This window comes from Acomys minous (genome assembly GCF_964271855.1).
Source record: "Acomys minous genome assembly, chromosome: 6".
Lineage (NCBI taxonomy): Eukaryota > Metazoa > Chordata > Mammalia > Rodentia > Muridae > Acomys > Acomys minous.
The window spans coordinates 71,729,561-71,748,923 of NC_140487.1; the positions used below are offsets into that span (position 1 = coordinate 71,729,561).

The following is a 19,363-nucleotide window of genomic DNA, read 5'->3' on the forward strand; positions in this document are numbered from 1 at the left end:
ACAATGTTGACAGCAGCTCCTCGCAAATGTGTGTGTGTGTGTGTGTGTGTGTGTGTGTGTGTGTGTGTGTGTGTGTATGTGTGTGTATGTGTGTGTGTGCGTGTTCGCCCCTCCCCTCAAAATGCTGGTAACGCCTCTAGGGTCCCTCTTCAGTCCACTTCTCCCATGCTTGGCCAAAAGACTTATCTTCCATCTCTCCATAAAGAGACAAGCTTGATGCCGAGTGCTCGCCCTAACCTCATCCTCCAGCCTGCACTGAGGGAGATGAAAGCGTGCTCTGCTCTCTTCTAAAACTTCTGAAGTGTCTGTATCCTCTGAGCGCCCTAGGACTTGAAACACCAACTCGTGGTCACCACACTGTGCCTGTCTGGTCCACTTTCTCCTACTGTAGTCCTAAAGCCAAGCTGAACATTCGCTCACCACCTGCAGCTTTGCAAAATGAAGGAGCTTCCTGTTTCGTCTCCACAGATGACATGGCAGCACAGGCTACCTCAGGCGCTACAGGTCTGGTGTTCAGGGAAAGCACTGTAAGAACATTTGACGGTCTATAAAGCAGTGGGATATTTTTTATCATTGTTCTTTTCCTTCCCTGCTCCTTTCCACACTCTTCTCTCTCATGGTTAACACAGCTAAGCGTCAGCAACAAACACATTACAGAGCACACCAGTCAAGCATTTGCTTATAGCACTGTAACCACGTAGTATAACACGCATTACTTATTTCGCCTGGCCCACCTTATGAGCAGTACATCCCACCAGTCATCTCTAAAAGAGCAGAGAACTAGTTGCCATACAATTGGACCTTCTTCAAACACACCAGGACAAAATATAGTCTGTTCAGAACTTTTCTATATGGTGCCCAGGAATCGAAAATAAAATGAATCATCATAAAATAAGTTGCTCAGGAAAAACATTATGGTTTGTGGATGAGCAAAATTTCTACAACAAATTGATCTAGGAAGGAATAAACAAAAAGAACACATTTTTATAATATTTAAAACACAAAGATGATGTTCCTGGCTGTATACAGTCACTAGAACTGTATTGCACACATTGACGCATGCTTTTCTGATTTTAATATTTTTGAGACTTTTTATTAGTGACTTGGACAGTTTACTTCATAAAAAACAAAGCTCATGGAAATTTGAATTGTCATCTTGTTTCTCCATTAATAACTGTCTTTAAAGCTCATAGAAGCCTCCAGACTCTTCCACGGAACACTGCAACTCAAACACGTTAAGAATTCACTGCAGATCTTAACACTTGAAGATTCCCCGGGGAACTTCATTTTCTCTATGGTCATTGGCCTATAGCATTGAGTAGAAAAATAAATCACTGAAGAGCCATGATACAGTCACGAATGGAAGGGGGCAGGGGAGAGAAGAGTCAGAGGCCTCTGCTGTTGAACACGGGACGGTATTAATGAGCTGACCATAAAGCGCCAAGCATCATGGGCAGCAGCTCTTCTCTCTACACCTCATACTGCTCCCCTGGGGTCCCAACCAGAACAGACTGCAAGAAACACCTTCGGAGACTATAGCATAGATGAGGCTACTCAGAGCAAGGGGAATTGTGGGTACTAACTGCCCAGCGACACACATTAGTCTCTATTTATCTACATATCGGTTTTACAAAATCTGGTTCCCCTGCCACGTGTGTATTCTTTAGTAAATAAATTTAAAAAGCAAGACATTGCAGAACTACTGTGATCAAGAAACTTATAGATGCATTTGATTTGATACGTGCAAGGTGAATATACTTTCCTCCAACTGCACACTTCTTTTGGGACGGTATCCCTGACTCACCTGAGCAGCTTTACCTGTCTCTACATGCTACTGTGATGGTGGAACCGTGAAGTGAGAGGGCTGTTTAAGAACAGTCACCTGATACTCCAGCTGCTTTAACGAGACCTTTAGTTGTGCTGTAGACTCAATTCAGTGCGACACACTGTGGCAGCTGCACCTCACACCCTTAATTCATCAGTCCAGTGTAGTTCTTCAAGGTCCATTTCAGCCATCGTTGTCAACTGTGTAAAGCGGCTATACATTTGGCTTTTTAGTTCTAAGTTTAGGAATGAAAATTTAACATTTCAGAGAGAATTTTTCCCAACCTAGACTATACCCAAAATTCAGGCACCAGCAAGGGTAAATAGTAGCATCTATGTGATTCCACTCAGATGTGGGTTTATAACAGGGAAAACAGCTTGGCTTTTTGTTTTGTTTTTAACATTTATTCTTTTTTCTTTTTCTTTTCTTTTTTCTTTCTTTCTTTCTTTTTCTTTTTCTTTTTTTCTTTTTTCTTTTTTTTTTTTTTTGTCAAAAGCAATACACTTGGACCTGTATTAGTTACTTTTCTGTTGCTGTGATAAAATACCTGACCATAAGCAACATATGGGAGAGTTTATTTTGGTTTAGGGACCCAGAGGCAGAGTCCACAGTGATAAGGAAAGCATGGCAGCAGGTGTCCGAAGCAGGAAGCTGGATGACTGCATTTTGTCACAAGGGAAGAAAAAGCAGAGGAGCCATGAGTCTGCACACTCTCAGAACTGTCCCAGCGACGCACTTCCTCCAGTCTCTGCATCCTAAACGTCCCCTAACCTCCACTAACAGTGCCACCAAGTGGATGCTGTTCGAATACCCATGCCAACAGGGGACATTTCCCATCCAACCCACTGTAGCGCTTCATAAGATATAACATTATACAACTACTAGATGATCAGGACACTAAATCTATGTAGTAATGTACATGACTTATAGAGAATTTCAGATAAGTGGGAAATGGATGTTACAATCACACAGACTTTCTACATGGTTTAGTGCTCCTTCATCACTGTGGTTGTTCTCACCATGTTGGTAATCCTTTGTAAGTGTGCTTTTCTTCTTACAACAGCTCAACAGCTCTGTGCCACCATCATAACTTGCCTGGACTCTTACCTTACCCATTTCTACTATGATAATCAGCCCACTCCCTGAGTCCACCAGGCCTATGCTCACCTTTGCAATGGCTGGTCCATCTGCTGGAACATTCTGCTGAATGAGTGAGCTCCTCTTTGTCTCCCTCTTTGACAAACCCTTCTTCGACAGTTCTATATGGCTAATGTTGGCCTCCCACAAACAACATTCACGATAGCCACATCCTCTTTCTTAAAAATTCTCTTTTGGCATTCAGTGCCTGGCAGGATAGCCTGGGTTCCACGTCCAGTGGGTTGGTCCAGGCATTGCTTGCTTCTGGATGAGAATGGATGAACCTTGAGATCAAAGGTCCCAGGGTCCTGTTTCTCAATCAAGGGATGGCTTAGAGTGCTCAGGGTGAGGCCCAAGGCCAGGGCACTAGGCCAGGTTCCAGGTTTTACCAGAGGAGGTGTTACAGCTTAGTTCTTTTAGAATGAAACTGCTGGTATCAGATGGCAGTAGAGACTCAGGAGCTCCACAAACCCATGATGATACCAGGTATTACAGCCCTTTGTCTAGCTTCTAGAGGCAGTGATGGAGCAGGCTCCGATAGAGGCCAAGACAATTCTGCCATCGCTGCCTGACTACCTGGTATCCAGTGGTGGTTCTCCCCCCCAAGAACAAATGGAGTCTCAGATGGTCATGGTAGGGGAATGGTGGAAGCATGAGAGAGTGAGGACACCAGCCAGCCTTTATTTATAAACCTTGGATAGTGGGGAGGGGTGTGTGGGCAAATGTGTCTGATTCGCTGGGGCTAGGGATGCCAGGGTACTTAATCTACATACAGTGGTGCAGTACCTCATTTACATGCAGTAGCATGGGGTCCTATCACAAGAAAGAAAGCACAGTACTTAATTATCCTATGAGTGAGGGTATAACTTCTAGGTATGATTAAAGGTCATCTGCTGGATGATATGATAGTGTACATAAGTGACCCTCAAAATTCCACCAGAGAACTCCTACAGCTGATAAACACCTTCAGCAAATTGGCTGGATACAAAATTAACTCAAAAAAGTCTGTAGCCTTCCTATACACAAATGACAAGCTTGCAGAGGAAGAAATTAGGAAAACCACACCCTTCACATTAGCCAAAAGCAATATAAATTATTTAGGAGTTACTCTAACTAATCAAGTGAAGGACTTGTTTGAAAAAAATTCAAAACTCTGAAGAAAGAGATTGAAGATGACATGAGAAGATGGAATGATCTTCCTTGCTCATGGATTGGGAGAATTAACATAGTAAAAATGGCCATCCTACCAAAAGCAATCTACAGATTCAATGCAATCCCTATCAAAATACCTACACAATTTTTTAAAGACATTGAAAGTTCAATTCTGAACTTCATATGGAAAAACAAAAAACCCAGAATAGCTAAAACAATCTTGTACAATAAAAGGTGCTCCGGAGGAGTCTCCATACCTGATCTCAAACTGTACTATAAAGCAATAGTAACTAAAACAGCATGGTACTGGCACAGCAACAGGCTGGTTGATCAGTGGAATCGAATCGAAGACCTAGATATGAATCCACACACATATGGTCACTTGATTTTTGACAAAGAAGCCAAATCCATTCGATGGAAAAAGGATAGCATCTTCAACAAATGGTGCTGGTCTAATTGGATGTCTATGTGTAAAAAAATGCAACTGGACCCATATTTGTCACCTTGTACAAAACTCAAATCCAAGTGGATTAAAGACCTCAACATAAAACCAGAGACACTAAGTCACTTAGAAGAAAAAGTGGGGAAGAGCCTGGAACATATTGGCACAGGAGACAACTTCCTGAACAGAACACCAACAGCCCAGGCTTTAATGTCAACAATTAATAAATGGGACCTCATGAGGCTGAGAAGCTTCTGTAAGGCAGGAGACACTGTCAAGAGAACAAAGCAACAGCCTACGGACTGGGAAAAGATCTTCACCAACCCTACATCTGACAAAGGTCTAATATCCAAAATATATAAAGAACTCAAGAAATTAAACACCACCAAACCAAAAAGCCCAATTGAGAAATGGGGCTTGGAACTAAACAGAGAATTCTCAACAGAGGATTATCAAATGGCTGAGAAACACTTAAAGAAATGCTCAACCTCCTTAATCATCATGGAAGTGTAAATCAAAACAACTCTGAGATTCCATCTTACACCCATCAGAATGGCTAAGATCAAAAATTCAAGTGACACCACATACTGGCGAGGATGTGGGGAGAGAGGAACACTCCTTCATTGCTGGTGGGAATGCAAACTAGTACAGCCACTTTGGAAATCTATCTGGTGCTATCTCAGAAAACTGGGAATAGGGCTTCCTCAAGACCCAGCTATTCCACTCCTTGGAATATACCCAGAAGATGCTCCAGCACACAACAAGAAAATTTGCTCAACCATGTTCATAGCAGCCTTATTCATAATAGCCAGAACATGGAAACAGCCTAAGTGTCCATCAGTAGAAGAATGGATAAAGAAACTGTGGTACATATACACTATGGAATACTATTCAGCTATTAAAAACAAGGAATTCCCCAATTTTGTGGATAAATGGATTGAACTAGAAATGATCATAATGAGTGAGTTAACCCAGAAGCAGAAAGACTCAAATGGTATATACTCACTTATATCTGCATATTAGCCCAAGGGGCATGTGCCACGAAAGTCTTCACCAGGAAACTGAAACAGAGGGAGGACATTCTATTGGGACGCTAGATGAGAGAATCATGGGAGAATGGCAAAGTAGAAGGATCCAGAGGGTCCTAGAAGCCTACAAGTAGAACATTATGATAGGCAGATTTGGGCCCAGGGGTCCCACTCAAACTAAGGCACTAGCCAAGGACAATACAGGCCGTAAAACTTTAAACCCCTACCCAGATCTAGCCAATGGACAGAACACTCTCCACAGTAGAGTGGAGAGTGGAATATGACTTTCTCACATACTCTGGTGCCTCACCTTTGACCATGTCCACTGGAGGGGGAGACCTAGTGGCACTCAGAGGAAGGACAGTAGGTTACCAAGAAGAGACTTGATACCCAATGACCATATACAGGGGGAGGTAATCCCCCTCAGGAACAGTCATAGGGGAGGGGAATAAGGGGAAAATGGGAGGGAGGGAAGAATGGGAGGATACGAGGGATGGGATAACCATTGAGATGTAACAAGAATAAATTAATTTAAAAAGGAAAAAATAAAAGAAATTAAGGCTGAAAATAAATAAATAAATAAATAAATAAATGAATAAATAAATAAATGAATAAATAAATGTCATCTGCTGGAGGTTAGGATTTCCTTAGCATAGGCTGGGGTACTTCAGGAATCTCCAGGTATTTGCTAAACCAGTTTCTTATTGGGGAAAAAGTTGGGCCTATAATCTTCCCTGGGGGCTATGTGACAATCCTTAGAAGATCTGGGGTTAAGCAGATTAGGTGGAGTGAGAACTCCACTGAGAAAAGGGAGTCCACCATCATAGACCAAGTATAAACAAGTCTGCCAGACTTCGACCTTATCCAGCAGAGTCCCACATCTTATGTTTAATTTCTAAATATCTAGTAAGAAAATCTGTTATCGGACTTTGAAACATATGAGGAAAAAACTGTTAATGTATTTGGTTAAATCCTTGTTGTTTCTGAAACATTTTTTATGGTTAATTGAATCCAGTATTTTTTTTTATTTCTTTTTTTTTCTTACTAAAGATAGATTCTTTTCTCATACAATATATCCAGATTATAGTTTTCTGTCCCCTACTCCTCCCAGGTCCTCTCCACATCCACTTCCCTCCAGATCCACTCTTTCTGCCTCGCATTAAAAAAGAACAGGCTACTAAGAGGTAACAACCAAACATGGCAAAATAAAATATAGTAAGATGAAGCAAAGCTAACATATTGAAGTTGGACACAGCAACCCAACAGGAGGAAAGAAAAGAGTCCCAAGAGCAGGCACAAGTGTTAGAGACTCACTTGTTCTCACAGTCAGGAGTACCATAAAAATACTAAGCTAATAACTATGATGCATGCCGAGGATCTGGTGTCAACCCTGTAGGCCTCTGCTTGCTGCTTCAGTCTCTGTGAGCTCATATGCACCTGGCTTAGTTAATTAAGTTAAGAGTGACTTGTTCTCCTGGTGTCTTCTGTCTCCTCTGGCTCTTACAATCTTTCCCCCTTCTCTTCTGCATAGGGGAGGGGTTTGATGGAGACCTCCATTTTAGATTCTCCATATAATGTCTGGCTGATAACCACGCCCTCTTGAGCTTCATCATAACACTTAACCTGAGCTGAGTTACCTTGTTAATTTATTGCTAATTCCCTGTCTCCTCCATGCGAGGGGGGCCTTGTCTTAATTACTGTTCTATTACTGTGAATGTGTGACCAAAGCAACTCTTGTAAAAGAGGGGCTTAAGGGGCGTAGTCACAATCATCATGGCAGGAAGCAGGCAGGTCAGGCGCTAGAGCAATAGCTGAGAGGTTTTATATCCTAATATGCAGGCAGCAGGTAAGGGAGGGGGCCTTGGTATGGGCTTTTCAAAGTCTACTCCCAATGATACACCATCTCCTCCAACAAGGCCACACCTCCTAATCCTTCCCAAAGAGCTCCACTGGGAGCCAAGCATTCAAATATATGAGCTGTACTGGCTAGTTTTCTGTCAACTTGCCATAAGCCAAAGTCATCAGAATGAACCACAATTGGGTAAATGCCTCTCTAATCCCCCTGTAGACAAGTCTGTAAGGCATGTTTTTTTTTTTAATTACTACTTGATGAGGGAAGTGTTAGTCCACTCTGGGTAGTGCCACCCTTGGAATGGTGATCCTGGGTTTTATAAAAGAGCAGGCTGAGCAAGTCAGGGAGACCAAGCCAGTAAGCAGCACTTTTTTCTGTGGCCTCTACATCATCTCCTGTCTCCAGGCTCCTGTTTGAGTCCCTGTTCTGACTTCTTTCAATCATCAATGAAGGTGATGAGGAAGCATAAGTCGAATAAATTCTCTTCTGCCCACGTTGCTTCGGTCATGGTGCCTCCTCACACTGACGATAAGCCGAACTAAGAGATGCCATCCTTTTTCCAACTGCCATGGAGCTCTTATTCTCAATCATCACTTCCTTCTCGATTTCTAAAACAGCTTTGGTTACTGAATAAAAATGTTTAGATTATTTGTTCTAGATCTAAATTATGTTGAAGATCTAGTAGAATTAGGCCTGTTTCTTGCCTCTTTCTATTCAATCTTTATAAACGTAATATAATGATCGTAAAATCCTTCAACTTAATTGGACATGTTCTACGATATAAAGCTATAAAACTCTAATTTGTTTACAATGACTAGGGGGTTTGTACAAATATAAAGAAGAGATCAACTGCAAGTCCAAAATTCTGGGAATATCATAATTGATATGATATTAACTCCCTTGTAACGGGAGAAACTGGAAAATGGACCCTCACCAGAATTCAACCATACTACCATCTGTTGTTCAGCTTTTGACCTTAAAAACCATGATAAATAAATGTATTTTTTAACTAATCCATCTTGTAGTGCATTATGACATCTTACACTATAATGCAATAGATAGACAAGAAGTAGTTATATTAATTATGATGGGATATATTAGTTCACTATAGCTTACAATACCTGAAACTTTAGTGGCATTAAATATGAAACATTCCTCAACAATGTTATGTATCTACTATAGGTAATGAGAAAATCTTCTTGACATGGCTACTCCAGAGCTAGGCTGATAGTTGCCACTATATTTGCGGTGGGGGGAGGGGGGGACTACTAGAAAAATCCTACAACAGCAATCAAATGCTTAGGCCTTTTGTTAAATGGTAAATGTTCTGTTTCCATCTCACTTCCCAGAACTAGTCACAAGTTTCCATTGAAGCCCTAGGGACCAAGGTGAGGAAAGTCCAAAGGAAGAAGCTTGAGTGAAAACTCTTGATTATCAGTTTACCCTTCTGTCCCTTAGATATTGGAGTTATGATTTTTTTCCCACATGCAAAATAAATGTATGCTGTCTTCTGAGAAAAATAACCCAAGAAGTTTTATGCTATTAGAGTATCAGGTTTGCTGGGGAGCGTAGCTGTAGCTCGGTGGTAGAGTGCTTGCCTAGCATGTGCAAGACCTTAGATTCAAACAATACAAAGCGTACAGGGCAACAGAGTATGAAGCTCAAAGTCCAGGGTCTCACAAAAGGCTTGGACCACCTTTTGTTGCTCTGGAGATCATCCTTCCCCTTGTACTCAACAGGCAGATGTGTGTAGGAATGTGATAACCACAACAACCACTCCCATTCAGAAAGAGGAAGAATAAGATGGAGACGCCAATCATAGTCGATGGCAGTTTTGCAACCTTGCCTGAGCATTGCAAGGAGCCCCGTGGGGGAGGGGCTGGCCTTTGATTAGGCCCCGGGTCTAATCCATAGCACCTTCCCCCTCCAGTTCTTGGCTTTTTGGCAGTTCTTAGCTAATTCTCCTGAGGGTTCCTATTTGCCATCTTTGAGTAAGTATTGGAGAATGTGTGCACCTAAGAATTCAAGTAACTTTCTCAAACTACTTCCTGTACTCAGAGGAAGAGGCCCCAAGCCATTTCAAGACTATCCACAGTTTTCTATACAGATGACTGATAGGCAACTGGCCTCGCTCTCAGAATTTCAGTCAGCTATTTCTACAGTTGGTCCAAGTGCACTTTATGTGCCCTAATCCTACTGTCATTTCTTGCTTACTTTGTTCGTTCTTGCTTCTTTCGGCCTATTAGGCTAGAAATACATGTACTATTTTGTACCTACTGAAAAGGTTTCACTGCAGTAGTGCTCTAATCTACAATGTGATCCTGCCCATAAGTCTACATTCTAACCAGCCTCTCTCTCTCTCTCTCTCTCTCTCTCTCTCTCTCTCTCTCTCTCTCTCTCTCAGTGAACATCACTGATATCACTTGACTCTTCTAGTTGTTCATATTTCCACATTTTTAGACTCCCTATCAATATTTATTTTTGACTACATATATGCCTATATCTGGGGGAGGTGCCCCCCCAGATACATGAGTGCCAGTGCCAGTGAAGGACACAAGTGGGCGCTAGACTCCCTAGAGATGGAATTACAGGCAGTTAGTTACAAACTGCCCTACCTGGATGCTGGGAACTGAGCTCCCTGCTCCGAGAGCAGTACACACTCTCAACTGCTGAGGCATCGCTTAGGTCACTTGCATTTTCATTTGCAAACTGGGCAGATACTTTCTAAGCTCACCTTTTCCTGTACTGTTTCCGTTTCCACCCTTGATCTGCCTCCAGGCTTTACCGTGTTCTCATGCGAGTCTTTCCCAATCATTTGCTCCTGTGAATACAAGTCACCATCCTCGTGACTTAGATCACTTCCTTTTCTGTGTACTACCTGGTCCCTAAGTCAAAGTAATTTATTCACTGGTTTTATTCACCCCTTCCCCAAACTGGAAATGATTTCTTTATTAATCAAGATTGGCTCCATGCTGCTCCAGGAATAAACATCCAAGTCTTAGTGGTTTAAAACAATAAATTATCTCACCCATACTACATACTCATCATAGGAGGGGAGAGCTCGGTGCATATGCTCCTTCAGGGCCCCTCCCTGCCTATGTCATCACTGTCTTGAATGTTGTACATTGCTCCTGGAGGAGGGAAAAGTGGGTTCTAAAGAATCTTGAACTAGCCAGCCTAGAAGTGATTCATATTACTTGTGCTCACAGTAACAGGCCAAAATTAGTCATATGAAATTACTCAACTCCAAAGAATCCCGGAAAAGCAATTCTCTCTTGCGCCCAGAATGCTATTGACAGACAAAAAGAAGCATTTATTGATTACCATAAAGATCTTCCAAAATAGGTAAATTTAAAAAATAATTTTAAAAAAATCTTTGGGCTAACACCATATATATTTTTTAAAGGCTATTATGATTGAAGTGAGTAGTTTTAGAGCCTCACTAAAGGTGGCATCTGCATGCAGATCTTCCAAGATTTGAAAAGAAGCAGAAAGAATCAAAAGTGAATCCTAGATGGGAAATACCATACATGAAGGCCAGGGGCTGCCTTTTCCTAAAAAAAATGACATAAGGTAAGATATATGGAAACACGAGAATCAGTGGTGGAGGGAGTGTCATAGGACAGGATTTTCCAGGGGAGATCACAGAGGGTCTGATCCGATGGATATACAAACAGGCTGTACACTAGGAAACTACTGCCCGCTTACAACAAGGAGTCAATGCTTTGTGCTTTAAAATAGTAACTCTCTGTGAAAAATTACCGGAATCAGGATCAAAGTAAAAATGAGATCAGTTAAAGGGCTCTCTCTCTCTCTCTCTCTCTCTCTCTCTCTCTCTCTCTCTCTCTCTCTCTCTCTCTCTCCCTCTCCCTCCCTCCCTCCCTCCCTCTCCCTCTCCCTCTCCCTCTCCCTCTCCCTCTCCCTCTCCCTCCCTCTCCCTCTCCCTCTCCCTCTCCCTCCCTCCCTCCCTCCCTCCCTCCCTCCCTCCCTCCCTCTCTCTCTCTCTCTCTCTCTCTCTCTCTCTCTCTCTGCTTGGGTGAATGTAGGGATCAATATTGAAACCTCCGAGTAGTCAACCAGCTTCAACCTGTTCTGAGGGACTTTAAAGGTTGGGTAGGGGGACGTTGGGAACAGCTACAGCTACTGTGACACTCATGACTCTGGGTTTGGCGATCGGGTGGTTGGGGAGGCCATTTGTAGAACCAGGAAGCCTGGAGATTTAGTTTAGAATCTATGAGACAAAATCCTAATTTAAATATACTAAGCTTAAGACACCCACATGAAAACTGACTGTAAGAGTAGCTGACACAGGAGAAGTCTCGGCTAGTGATGCCCCAGGAGCTGCCATGTCCTAGAACTCAGCCATCACTGGGGTAGGTTTGTGAGGAACTGAAATTCACCTCCCAACTTTTTGTTTTTTTTTTAACTGAAGTTTCCTTCCAGAAAGGTGTCATTGCTGGACTTATAGATTTGCGTTCTCAACCATCAGGATTAAAATGAAGACAGTAACAACGTAAGCTGCTCTGAACTATTCAGAGGTTTTCTCTGTCATGTCAAGTCTTTATCAGTTGTCGTTAAATGATAGCGAATGCACACATACTCACCAAACAGCATTCTGCTGCTGCAAAACTGTTAAATACCTTGCAGGAGATGACACAAAGTCAGGCAGAATACATTCTATACTTAAAATTCTGGGCCTTCCACTGGGACCGTGTGCTTCCAACCTCTGTACTTTGTGGTACAAAAGTAAACTAGTTTGGTTTCTTTGTTTACTGAATACTAAATAATAGTCTATATGCATAATAGTTCCTGTAATTTTTTTCCCTCAATGTTCAAGTATTTCCCACCACGGAACCTAATGCAGCGTACTAATGTACTAAATTCACATTGTTGAGTTGGCAAGGCGGTTCAACCAGTAAAAATGGCTTGCAGCAAAGTCTGATGGTGACCTAAGTCCAGTCACCAGGACCCACACAGTAGAAATAAAGAACTCTCCCCACAAGTGGTCCTGACTTCCACATGGATGCTGTAGCACATTTGTCCCACATACATGCATACATACATCTGTACATATGCACACAAGTATACAAGTAAAAAATAAACTTATTGACATCGTCTTAACTTTCGTTGAAGATTTCCTTCTGGGCAAACATTGTGTGGGTTTTGGTTTTTGTTTTCCATCTGGCGAATGGGAGCATCTCCCATTAACCTCCACACTGATGAATTTATGTTTGTCCTCTTAGCCTAAGTATCATCACTTCTTCCAAAACTCATTTTAGAAGGAGAAAAGCCAGGAGTAGTGATGGGGAGGGGGAAGGAGAAAGGAGCAAGGGAGGATGCAGCCCTACCCAGTCAAAGATGTCTTAAAAATAGGAATTCAGTGTGAGGCCTAAAGGCGAAACAAGTCAGGCCCTCCATGCATGCATGCACACACAGGAAGCACTAGTGGACTCAGTGGGCTCAAAACAAAAAAGAAAAAGAGAAGTGCTGGAGAGATGACTCAGAGGTTAAAAACACTTGCTGCTCCTGCAGAGGACCCCGGTTTGGTTCCGGGCACGGTCCACACGAAGGCTCACAACTGTTGTTACCCTAGCTCCCTGAGATCTGATGCCTCTTCTTGCCTCCTCCAGCACGTGCACACAGGTGGCGCACATAAATACATACATTCTGGCAAAACATGCATACACATAGGGACTCTATTTGATCAAAACATGTTATTAGCATAGATAACATTCTCAATAAAAGTTTTTTGAGAGTGGGTTTTTTCTTCCTTTGTAATGATTTAAAGTGGAAAAGCGAGACAGAAACGATCTAAAAACGAACACATTTTTATTTATTGCCATTATTTTATTATTATCAATTATTAGAATTATTAGAAAGTGAGCCATCGAGACTAACTTTCCCCTCCGAGGTGACACGGGGGTGTCATACTCTTACCCAAAACCCTGTAGCCTTCGCAGGTTTAAGCACTTGAAGTTCCTGACCTCCGAGATCAGAGTCACTCAGCCTCTTGCCCCACACATTGGACCACGCCTCTCCTCCGCGTTGGCAGGCTGGGGCAATGCGCCTGCGCACAAGGTAAGCAGCCGGGGCGGGGTTACCGAGCTGAGCGTTCTGGCGAGAGGAAGAGGAAGAGGAAGTCGGAGGCGGGTCCTAGCGGGGCGTGAACCGGAAGTGTAAACGTCCTACTTCTTCTCAGCCAGGCGGAACCCGTTCTGCTGGGCCCGGCGGCTGCGAAGGAACTTTCTCCCGCCCCAGCGGTCTCCTGCGGCCCACAGCCTCGCCCCGCGCGGCGGCCTGAGATAGCGTCCTCTCCTCGTGTCCCCACGTCGGGCGTACACCCAACCCACTTCTGCCCGGCCCGCCGGCCCACCCCGCTGCAGTGATGTGCGACAAGGAGTTCATGTGGGCCCTGAAGAACGGAGACTTGGATGAGGTGAAGGACTATGTGGCCAAGGTGAGCGGGGGATGCGCCGGGTGGGGGCGCCAGGGGCTGGGCCGCCGGGGGGGGGGGGACAGGCAGGGGGAGGGGGGGACAGGGAGGGGGAGGGGGGGCAAGGAGGGGGAGGGGGGACACGGCTGGGTGGGGAAGGGCCTGGAACTCTGTGGCCGTTCGGTGCCAGGTGACCGCTGTGTTGCTAAGGCGGCTGTGGCCTTTCTGACCCCCCTCGGGGGACCCGCGTCTTGGTTGTCCCTGTCGATGGCTGGAGGCTTCTTCTTCTACACCAGCCGCGGCTGGAGCCTTTTCTCTGAATGAGGCATTTCTCCATCTTAGACCTGCGGGTTACTGAGAGGTAACCCCAGTACTTAGAATCAGGAACAATTTCTTGAACGTGGGGGCCCTGGTGGCTATGGACGGAACTGAGACGCATTCGTTAACCGGGAAATTAAGGGCCCCAAATAGCCTTAGTTACATTTCTGAAACTTGGTGTCACTTGACTGTGAAATCTTAACTTGGGTGTGGCCTTTTTTTCCCCTCTCCTCCCCCACACAGTGTGTGTGTGTGTGTGTGATTTCCTTCGAGTGATAACTTTATCATTTGGCATCTGGAGTAGCCAGGGACTCTGAATAGTTTTTCAGAAAGCATCGCAACTTTGGGTACCCCATGATTTTATCTGAAGTCCGTATGTGTGTAGTAAATAATACTGCAGTCTAATAACGCAGTATTTGGGGTAAAAAAATATATATATAGTTAAGAAAGCCAAATTCAAAGCGAAACCCAGATTCATAAAAACCTACTTTGTGAGGGACTTAAGTTCTAAGCTAACCAACCGCCTTTGGATCTTAAAAACTGTACCTTCTTGTAATTAATTATAAGAAGAGCTTAGCTTAGTTTGGTGTTTTGTTTTGTTTTTAATTATTTTCTGAAAGTAAAATTTTAAGACAACTGTGAGCGTTCTGGGCCTCTTCCAAAAAAGTGTGAACCTGCACTCCAAGTTGCATTTCTCAAAAGGTGTGAGCAATGGTGTCCTGCCTCACCGGCCTGTGCTAGGAAGCAAGCAGGAGCAGCTTTGTTTTTGTTTCATCTACAAACAAATTGTACAATGCTGATTAGTTTTTCTCCATCTAATGCCTTTATAATTCAGACTTTGCGCGTGTGTTTGCCTTGTTCAGTTGTCTGCAGTGGATGTTTAAGGCAGGCTGCCTTCTGACTGCCTTAGCTAGTAGCAGACAGAACCCTGAATGGCCGCCTCTTCCAGTGTAGGGTAAAAGAAGACTACATCACCTAGCTGTGGGATACCACACTATTCCCTCCAAGTGAAAGTTAGCGACTCTTGGTTTTGCTGTCCTGCTCAAACTTCGGTGATTTAAAATACACAACCCTGATAAACACTTGAGTTTACAGTTACAAAAATAACATGCATGCAACTGTTTCTATTGTCTTCTTCTTACTGTACAGCTTCATGACTGAAATATTCGTCCAAACTGGAAATCAAGGCGCTGCCCTACCTGTCCAGACTGCCTTGCTTCCCTCTCCAGTCTTAGCACCACCTCACGTTAGTTGCTGCCATTTTCCAGCCCACACTGTTTTCTTGATTTGGCCTGCCCATTCCCCATGCTGGCTATCTTAGATAGTTAGCTGAAGGGATTGTATTTACGTAGCATGCTATTTTTCTCAATGAACTTCCTTCTCCAGCTTGGTGGTGCATTCTACACCTTGTGACTCTCCTCTACTTCCAACTCCTCTTTCCTTCGGTCTTCTGGGCCATGGTGATGTGTTGAGGGATTGTTTTTCTCACCTGTCTGAAAGCTAAACTCCAGACCCTGACTTGTATTTCTTGCAGGAGATTTGTCCCTGTGCTTTCACAGCCTGATTGCCCGAGTCAGCTTCACAAATTAACCTCCACGCTGATGAATTTATGTTTGTCCTCTTAGCCTAAATATCATCACTTCTTCCAAAAATCATTTCAACTTGAAGGGGAGCTCTAGCTTCTTATGCTGTTTCTTTTGCCCCGTCACAGTGATTTTGCTTCATATCTGTCCTTCATTAGGCCCCGAGCTTCTGGACAGTAGATGCTGTATTCTTTTTCATTTCCATATCCTGTATAACCCTAAGGAGTGTCACACATTAAAAGCATATGTTCCTAGTAGGAAATCCTTCCCTTAGCTATGATTTTAATAAACTTCACAGTTGTGTAATAGTAATTACCGTTCACTTTTTAGTTTATGTTGCAAGGATAGCACTCTGAAACTTTTAAACTAATTTTCAAAAAAAAATTTTACCATCCTATTTCAATATTTCCATCTTCACATCAAGGACATTAAGGTTTGGAGGAGTTAAATAATTTGACAAGGTTGCAGACTAGCCCAACTTGGATTTAAACCAAAGACTGTCTGAATCTAAAGCATGCATATTTTTAAAAAGCTGTATCAGTATGCTTCAAAGCAGTTGTGTTTTTTCCATTTTCTTAGCTTACTGAGGCCTAGAGTCAGCACATTAAAAAAACAGGAGGCTTGCTGAAAGAACTTAGTCATGACTATGAATGAAGATGGGCAGACAGACAGACAGAAGAGGGGTTGGTTAAGTGTAACAGTTTAGAAATATCTGATAAACTTAAATTCTCACCAAACTGTCTTGTTCAGTTACATGTCTTGTCTGTTACATGATTATTTGGCAGCTTGTGGAAATTATTTTTTATAATCATATTCTTGTTTGTTTATTTATGTTTGTGACTGTGATCCTGAACAACAATCCACAAAAAGGCAATATGGTGTCTGCTGGCCTTAGGAAAAAATGGGTAGCTAAGTTACTGAGATTTCTATTCACAAGTGATTAAACACTTTGGAAAAGAATGTTTTTAATATTTATATATTTGGCCATTATGATGTAATATACAGATGTTATTTCATTTACTTATAGAATCAACCCATGAGTGTATTTTAGATACTTTATAGGTAAAGATTAATTTGTCCAAGGTCTTGTTCTTGAGTAGATGGTAGGACTGAAATTTGAACTCACTTTCACAGGCTTTGTAGGGCTTTCAGAATTGCTACTAACCCCTTCACATACTCATGGCCTTCGTTGCTGAACAATCTCAGGGGATGTGTTGGGGCGGATGATAGTGGTTCCCTTGACTATGAGAGATCAGCCTTTGAGGATCCAAGCTTCCTTCTGGGGAGTGCTTGTGAGTGGCTGGTGAGCAGCCCTTAGAGCCTCTTGTTTACGTGTACTTCTGTTTCACTGGCTGGGAAACACTATACATTAGGTCTCTAACTTCCCTTTCTCTGTGGCTTCTCTCCAGCCCCCATTCTCCTTATATCTACCTTTGACACATTAATAGGCTTGGACAGCAACAGTTGTGTACCATGTGAAATGATAGGCTCCGTCGAATCCAAGGAAGGTATCAAGTTTAATCTTTAGAATTGGCAAGACTTACTGGAATCTTTTTTCACTTTCCTTTAAAAAAATAATAGTCAATTTTAAAATGGTCCAGATTCAGTCATCTTACGTCTATTGTCTATTGCTTTATGTCATTTTGTTTACTTTTTAAAATGTTTTTAAACTAGCAGGATACCTTTTAACACATCTTGTTTTTAAAACATGCCTTTTAAAACTTTTATCAATTTGTTGTTCTTTCTACAATGTGGCTGGGTGAGCCTGTAAGAAAGCTTCTGTAGGCTTCTGAGAACTGGAGATGCTATCAGGAATCACAGAAAACTTAGTACAGTATTAAACTTAACTTTCTATTAAAACATGTCTTTTCTCAGATGAATAAAACAAAGGATCTTTCAACAAAAATATACAGGAGACAAAAATTAGTTCATAACTCTACTCTGCTAATAATTTTAAGAAGTAAAATTAGGAGCTTAGGGGATAGCCCAGCAGACAGAACACCGTTTGCCCAAGCCTGAAGACTAGAATTGAGCACCCAGGATTCAAAGACAGGATCTCTGTAAAAACTGCCTAGCTAGATTACCTGCATCAGGAGGTTCTGAGTTTAAATAAGAAACCCAGCTTCAGTAAGGTGGAGAACTATCAAAGAAGATACCTATCATCAATTTCTGGCCTTCACACACTCATGCACAAACATGCAGTAGCACCTGTGTGCATGCATGTGCAGCCACAGATGTATTTGCATATAGTATAACATACACATGTTGGGGGAAGGCAAAGTCACATTAATTCAGACACAGATTCAGAAACACAGCAATTGGGACTAAAAGGTGAAGACCCCTCCCAGTCACTGTGAGCGGAATTAGCCATTCTAAAAACATTTGTGTAGTTAGTATCAGAAAAACATTGGAAATTCACACACTTATCTATTTTCCCCATTTAAAAGTTCTTTAAACTCTCTGCACTTGCTATCCTTAATTCCTTAATTTATCTTTTCTTTTGTTTTGGGTCTCCTTCCTTGCCCCACCCCTCTCCAGACAGGGTTTCTCTGTGTAGCCTTGACTGTCCTGGACTCACGCTGTAGACCAGGCTGGCCTCGAACTCACAGACATCTGCCTGCCTCTGCCTCCCTGAGGGCTGAGATTATAGGTGTGTGCCACAGAGCCTGACTCCTTAATTTTTCTTAAAGATCTTAAGAAAAGATTCTTTTCTTAAAGACATTGAAATGAATTACTCTGAAATGATGCATAATATTCTATTGTATGGTTAGGATATAATGAATTATCTATGGTAAGTCTTTTACTTCCAATTTAATGTTGCAGTTAAACAATATTATAGTGATCACATTCATATTTTAACTACTTTTAGAATAGATCCATATTTTGAGCCTAAAGAGTTTCATAGATTTGTATACACACAGACAACATACCATAAGCAGTCCTAAGTATCAAACTTTTTTGGTTTTGCCATTGGGTAGCTAGAAAATTGGTAGTATGCCTTTGGAAGTCTGTTGCCTTAATTTGCATTTCAATAAAGATTGAACATTGTAAAACATTATTAGCCATTTGTATTCTTTCCCTGCTTTTTTTCCCCTCACCCCCAACCGGCATGCTATTCTCTCACCTTTGGATTTGGGTGTTATTCTTTAGTTTAGTCTATCTTGGAACTTGGTACATAGCCTAGGCTGGCCTTTAGCTTAGGTTCCTCCTGCCTCACTCTTTCTGGTCCTACAGTTAAGGTGTATTCCACATCTAGCTCCCATTTCCTATATGTACCTTTTGTTCTTTTTTTTTAAAATGATATAGTTGGCCAATTTATAGATTTGTGTGAGTTCTACAAATTAAGACCTTTTGTCATGTAAATATTCTCAAGTGTATCTCTTAATTTTAGCTATTTGGTCTACAAAAGACTTGTGACTTGGCTCTTAGTCCCTTTCTGTTACTTATTTGGAGTAGTAAAATAGGAGTGTAGTTTGCTAAATTATCTAATGTGCCTGTCATGTCTTAGTTAGGGTTGTAATCACTATGTTGAAAGACCATGACCAAAGGCAATTTGAGGAAAAGGTTTATATGCCTTTCATATCCAGAGTCAC

The 19,363-nt window shown here is 42.3% G+C and overlaps 1 protein-coding gene and 1 long non-coding RNA gene across 2 annotated transcripts in view; one reads left to right on the top strand and one right to left on the bottom strand.

Moving 5' to 3' along the window:
* Window positions 1-1,140: 1,140 nt before the first annotated feature.
* Window positions 1,141-13,464, bottom strand: LOC311600943. The gene is made up of 3 exons (XR_014780417.1): window positions 13,374-13,464; window positions 1,883-2,025; window positions 1,141-1,306 (listed from the first exon to the last, which is right to left on the bottom strand). It is a non-coding gene; the product is annotated as an uncharacterized lncRNA (long non-coding RNA).
* Window positions 13,465-13,626: 162 nt separating this feature from the next.
* MTPN (myotrophin) overlaps window positions 13,627-19,363 on the top strand; it is a 38,854-nt gene continuing 33,117 nt past the window's right edge. The window contains exon 1 of the mRNA XM_084788112.1: window positions 13,627-13,893. Coding sequence (XP_084644238.1) covers window positions 13,822-13,893 — 72 coding nt within the window. The 5' untranslated portion in view covers window positions 13,627-13,821. The remainder of the gene's footprint in view (window positions 13,894-19,363) is intronic.